Source organism: Akebia trifoliata, chromosome 8 (assembly GCF_017979445.1).
Source record: "Akebia trifoliata isolate Shusen 1 chromosome 8, ASM1797944v1, whole genome shotgun sequence".
Lineage (NCBI taxonomy): Eukaryota > Viridiplantae > Streptophyta > Magnoliopsida > Ranunculales > Lardizabalaceae > Akebia > Akebia trifoliata.
In genome coordinates, this window is record NC_141382.1 from 52,041,239 (window position 1) to 52,047,760 (window position 6,522).

The window sequence follows — 6,522 nt, forward strand, 5'->3', positions numbered from 1 at the left end:
AATCGGGTTGGCTGATGCCTATGCCTGCACACAACCCAATTTGAGTTGGGCATTTTTTATTTTTTATTTTGCTCAACCCCAAGCAAACTATGCCCAGGCATGACCCAAGGTCGGGTTCAACCCAGCAGGTTCGGGTTTTGCCTGCCCAAGTTGTATCCCTACTGGTGGGCGGGCTTAAGGCATTGATATCTCATGCTTCAATAAAAAGCATAAATGAGGTGATAAGTTCTGCAGTAAAATGGGTCGAAGTGATTTGTGTAACAATTATTCGAAAGAAAACAATAATGGATCACCTGCGTGAAACCTTGTGTATGGTCTCCAGGGTTCAAACACCATGGCCCCTGCAATCTACAATGTTGGCAAAAGCAACCATAACCCTATAAGTAAAAAAATATGTCTCCATGTTGGAATTTAAATGGGCAAACCCTGTGAAATATAAGTCATAAGGTTCATTCTGGGACCTCTAGGAATGCCTTAACAAGGAAATCTAGTCAAACAATACTAAAATATCCAATAGCAAGTTATAATTTAGTTCAATATAACCTCAAATATCCAACAATTTTTTTTGTAAAAATTAAGAAAAGATTAAAATATCCAACAAATATTTTTCCTAGCTAGTGAAGTTCAAAATTCTGGAGTAAAATAAGAAATATCCTGACCAAAACAGCTTCTATGGATCTTCAACCCATAGACCTACCAAGCAAGATAATAGATGGAGGACCAAACTTAAGATTTTTTTACCATATTTAGAACTACTCGGTCATCATTTGAAGCCTTTGGGGAGAACATCTCTGCAAACCAAAACCATTCATTCAAGCTCATTTCTTTGGCAGGATTAATGGTAATGGTCCTTAATAACTTAGCATGATTCAAGACAAAATCTACAAAGTCCACTTCGGCTTGGACCCCTGTGAAGTTGTTTAAGTTAACCCATTTTAAGTAGTTGAAACAGCCACATGCATCTGCATCTGTTAAACCACCATAGTATCTTTTGGGAAAGTCTTCATTGATCTGTTGGACAAAGTGGGAGAGAAGAAAGGATGTCTCAGTATCTATGCATTACTTAATAACTGGTCACTAAGGATAATACTAGAGGGAAAAAAATAAATGAAGTTAAGAAGTAAACTTATTACAATTACTCAATCAATCCACATAGAAAGCGAAATTTCATTACTTGCATAGCAATAACCTGAACCAAATGTCCATAGAATTGCTTACTCTGTAATACATGCAACCTACAACATACCATCTTAACGACAACAACTTGGTGAATTGGTAATGTCTGTGATTGGTAACCCCACTCAAACCAACTGACCAAAACAATAAACATGCGAGCACGCAAGCACACTCCTTTTCTTTCTTTTTATATAATGTTATGGAAAGAGAGAACAATTTGGTAATTTACATAAAACATTTTTTGGCTCTTCAACACAGTTGAAAACCCTTAAAATGATTTAACCCAATAGCTTGCAAGATTGTGAAACTCCCCTTGAAATTAGAGATGGTCACTCATCATAGTGTCCCTATAACTTCTCTTATATGTCTATTTCTTCTGGTTTTGTATATACTATTAACCGTGCAGTTCTAATACATTTCTAGTTTTTCATATATTTTAATTTTCTAATGTATTTCTATTTCCATCACAGTGGCTGTTTAATTGTTTATTATATTAGAAGACAATTGCACCAAGAGTAGCTGGATTCTCTAGGGATATTATACCAATACAGGGTGTCGATGCAGCAATATACAGAAAATAAGTTCATTTATATATAAATTTCTCCTGGTTTCATCTATATTATAACTGTGCAGTCCTACTAAATTTTGATTTCTTCATTAATTATCTTCCTCCTTTACAAATAAGTTAATTTTCTTATATATTTCTGTTTCCATCACAGTGGCTTGTCCGGGGAGATTATACTGAGCACGGGATGTAGATGCAAGTGCAACTACATACAGAAAATTAAGTTAAATTATATTTATATTCTAGCCTTGACTCTCCAAAACCAACATGATTTTGACTGACCTGCTTGGACACAATTTTAAACCTCTAAACCTAAATAGAAATATCTGCATACATTTCAAATTGGAATAGAAGTGATGAAAATAGTGCAATGCAGTTGTCATTATCATTGCAAACATGAGGTGAAGCATGATTTAAGATCATATAAAACTCACCCAAACAACTAATTCCTCCAAAACCTTAGAAGTTCTAAGAAAACAAGTGAGTCCTTGAAGCTCCCTTATGTCTGAGAAACACATCTCCACCTCCAACTTCACTAGTCCTAAATATTCTGACCGCAGAGAATATGGCACATCACCTGCAGCAAAACACTGATTGCATCTAAAATTAAAAACTATAAGTCCAATAAGAATTAAATGAAGGATGATGGAGAGGCACAAAAGAGAAAATCTTACCCTAAAAGACCATCCAGTAAGGGTAAGAGACTGCACATGAACCAACTTCTCCAGTATGTCTGTCTCCATATTGTGAAATTCATAAATGCAATGAAGACCAGATTCTCCCCTGATAATTACAACCTCAGCCAAATTTGAAACATCTTTAAAGGAAAATTTTGCCCTTTCCCCACGGTAGTATAAAGTCTCAAGATTCGGAGCATCTATCTCAATATGGTCATGGCAGTCTTCCAGTGTCAGGGACTTGATTCCATTATTCTGATCTGAAATTTTTATGTTTTCCTCCTCAAAACCTTCACAATTTTTAAGGGTTAAACTTCGAAGGTGTCCACATTGGGACAGAATGGAGCATAATATATCATCAGGGAGGCTCATATCCCCCAATATAAGTGTTTCCAGACAGCTTAACCCTGTGAATCCATCAGGAAGTTTGAGAACACAGGATTGCAATTTCAACACCCTTAAAGTTTTCAAACTGAAAAGAGAAGATGGAAGCTTGGCAAGCTTCGGTGGACAATGGATGAACTGGAGCTCAAGCTCTTCAATATCATTTTTCATAAGGAGGCCAAACCAATAATCAATATCAAAGTTGCATGCACGAGGACAGATCGAGAGCCGGAAACTCTTGATTGGACCATTACGATGTTCCAAGAATTTGTTAACAATCTTTACCAATTCCCATCTCTTTGCATCAGTTTTCAATCGTAAATCATGATCTGCAGTCTCTTTGAAATCAAGATGGGGAATTGATTTCCACAGATGTAGCAATTTTTTGGATAAAATGCATGTTCCAAGAGCTTCTTTCATTGGCAAAAGCGTAAAAAATTTAATCAGAATATTATCAGGAAGCTTGCTGAAGAGATCATCACCCATATTGTCTTCGGTTCTTCTACGCTTGCCCATTGCCTTTTCCAATCATATCACAAACTTAATCTGGTCATTTGTATATACAATCACAAGGACTTTAGTTTACCTTACTTAATTGATAAAGTAGTATAAAATCAAGTAAAAAAAACTAGAAAACTTTACTACCAATGTTACAAACTCGGTTATGTATGCATCATTCAGATATAATTAAATAGGCCTTTAAGTGCATTGAACCTACCAACTCTCCCAGTCCAACTCATCATAGTTGCTTGTGTGGTGTAAAGTACTTCAAACCCAACAACCAACACTTAAATAGACTAAGATGCTCAAAACATGTTCAAGTGTCGAAGATAAAATAGCACCGAATGCTTGCCTCACAGTGTACTTGAGATTTTTAGTTGATCTTTTCGTGGCACAGGTACATCCAAACCTACCAAAATTTTGGACTTTATGCTCGATATTCAATCCTTGTCACTTGGGCACATCCAAAGCCATTAAGATTATGGATTTAGTGCATATTCACGAATTATTTGGCATTACAAACAAACCAAATTTTTAGGTATTGTGATCTATAGTCAAAACCCCTTAATCGGATCTATAGCCAATTCCATACACAGTTTGAACAATATCAAAAGCCATTAAATTCCCAAGTTTAGAGCAGTATAGTTGAAGTTTATAATGTTCATGATGGAATTAAATGGTGGACTAGATTCATATTGTCAACCCAGTAATCGGTATAAGGTCTCAATTCATGTTTACCCTAATATGGATAAGGTGTAGACGACAATAATGATGGTAACCTGGTTTACATCTAAGCTTGTCATTCTTTCTTTTTTCCTTTCTCCTTGTATGATCTTTCTACCTCCCCTGTGTGTATGTTTTTTCTTCTGAATTTTGTAATTATCAAAAAAAGAAGAAATGGTTTTACATGTTTCAAGAACTATCAAAATTCAGAAGTCACCCACCAAATTTTCTTTCTACCTGCCCTGTGTGTGTTTTTTTCTTCTGAATTTTGCAATTATCACAACAACAACAAAAAATGGTTTTACATGTTTCAAGATCTATCAGAAGTCAGAAGCCACCAAATTTTCTAGCTTGCTTCAGAATCAAACAATAGCAAAATAAATGAATAAATAAATAATTTGATCATACATATAAATCTCAAAATTCATCACTAGTAGTAGGAATTGGCCTTATCAATAAACATATCAATTTCCAACATTTCATGCAGAAATTTAATTATCATATTTCTTCCATCAAGGTTCTGTATTTCCTTAAAAATGAAAATTCAAATCTTTCTGATACTTTCCATTTAGAATCTTTCTGATGCAAAGTTAATTGCAATACAGATTTACCCACTTATATATATCTTCCATCATACATTGAGAAATTAAACATGCAAAATCAAATAAGACCACTCATGTCTGTTTGATTCTCCCAAACAAATTAAGAAGATAGTTTTTCACAAAAGTTCCTAAAAATACATTCTTTAAGCAGAAAATGGTAATCCAAACAGACCCTAATATTTCAACAGAGAATCGCAAAGCTACAGAACCCTAGAAATTGAGGAATCAAGCATGATCTTTATCTTAACCAAATAATTTAAATTAATATGCAGAAATATCAGAAAAAAATATATATATTGAGAAAAAAAAGAAGAAGGGTTTAATAATAAAAAATCTGTAATTAAATTTTGTTTCAGAAGGTGGATTGGGGAAAGAAAATTACCAACGAAGAGAGGGAGAGAGATGACAGGAACTGGACTCCATGGAACCTTCAATCTTGGAGGATAGTAGAAATATAGAAAAGAAAAGGTTGATGTTGGCATGGTTTAAGTGGCTACGATAGTCCTTTGGCCCTGACCGTCCGATCATATGAAATCATCATTTGTACTATGGCCCAGAAGATTCTATCCAATAGAAATACGACACGTCATAAAACATAGGAGTTATCGTCAAGGATATATTACAGTATAATCGCTCATGGAAATTGGTGAATCCAACTTTGAAGCGGAGAGCTTGCTTCAAAACTTGAAGAACTCTCCTCGTTGTCAGACAAGTGGCGTTTTAAATTTTTTCACACGCCTGCATTTATGCAAAATGTGAAATACATCTTGGAAATGCCACGTGTAAACTAACGAAGTGGGTTTCTTCAAAATTTTGAAGCGGGCTTCTCACTTTAAAGTTTTTGGGAAAATGGTGGGCACAGAGAGAATCAAAGAAATGATGGGTGACAGCTGTTCTGGCAAGTAGACTCACCACGTGGCATATAAATTGAGATACACATGAATTCAAGATACTAGGGGTGCATCTTGATTCGGTTTTTGTTGAAATTTTGACCCAACGCAGAGAGGCCGGATCCACCAAATAATAATAATCAAAATCTAACCAAATTTCATTGGAACCAAATTAATTCAAATTGAACTGAAGTCGATTTGATTCGATTCAGTTCTACTGATTGCTAATATTCTATAAATTGTAAATAATAATTTTTAATGAAAAAATAATCATAAAATTTCATACAATAATCACTAATATTTTCATAAAAAATTATTAGTTTATCCATAAAAATCACTAATATGCATCGTAACTCCTAAAATAATTCATAATAATTATTATAAACATATATATTCATTTATTGCATAGAGGTTCAGTTCTCGATTTGATTTGATTTATACAAACTTAATCCAAGAACCGAACCAAATTGATTAATTTTCCATTTTCATAATCCGAAATCAAACCACAACTTAACCAAACCACCCCCAAAGCTATGGATTTGGTTTAGTCCTCAAATTGAATCAAAGCAAGTTGCATCCTTACAAGAAACAACTCTTAGGTGTCAAGTCCAATATGTTACTTAATTCACGCTTTCCTAACCAAGAGATGCCATATGGAATATTGATGTGTGTAGGCCCTGTAGGAGCCACTAAGATTAATAAATCTAAAATCATGACATCAGATATTCAAACCCTTCACCGTAGAATATGAAAGAGTGCTTATTTTCTAATTAGAAAGTCTTCACTCGGTTAATACTCGGCTGACGTGGCATGGATACGAAACCATAGATTTTTCTCGGGATATCCAGCTGCACATCCCCATAAAGCATGTGCAATTGGTATCCCAAGAAAAAAGATCTATGGTTTTGTATTCATGTATCATCAGTTGAGAATTGACGGGGTGAAGAATTTCTTGTTAGAAAACCATTATTCAATATAAAAATGCCACACTTGCTAAAGGCAGG

At 34.6% G+C, this 6,522-nt stretch overlaps 1 protein-coding gene across 3 annotated transcripts; it reads right to left on the reverse strand.

Moving 5' to 3' along the window:
* Positions 1-488: 488 nt before the first annotated feature.
* LOC147397713 (F-box/FBD/LRR-repeat protein At1g13570-like) lies at positions 489-5,146 on the reverse strand. 3 transcript variants are annotated; one of them, XM_086449595.1, is made up of 4 exons: positions 5,011-5,146; positions 2,416-3,348; positions 2,176-2,331; positions 489-1,011 (listed from the first exon to the last, which is right to left on the reverse strand). In XM_086449595.1, exons 2-4 carry the CDS (start codon positions 3,316-3,318, stop codon positions 727-729), a joined length of 1,344 nt encoding a protein of 447 aa, XP_086305721.1. In that variant the 5' UTR covers positions 3,319-3,348; positions 5,011-5,146; the 3' UTR covers positions 489-726. The 3 variants fall into 3 exon arrangements, with proteins under 3 accessions (XP_086305721.1, XP_086305723.1, XP_086305722.1); XM_086449597.1 differs by lacking the exon at positions 5,011-5,146 and adding an exon at positions 3,521-4,917; XM_086449596.1 differs by lacking the exon at positions 5,011-5,146 and having other exon boundaries at positions 2,416-3,486.
* Between the last annotated feature and the right edge of the window lie 1,376 nt (positions 5,147-6,522).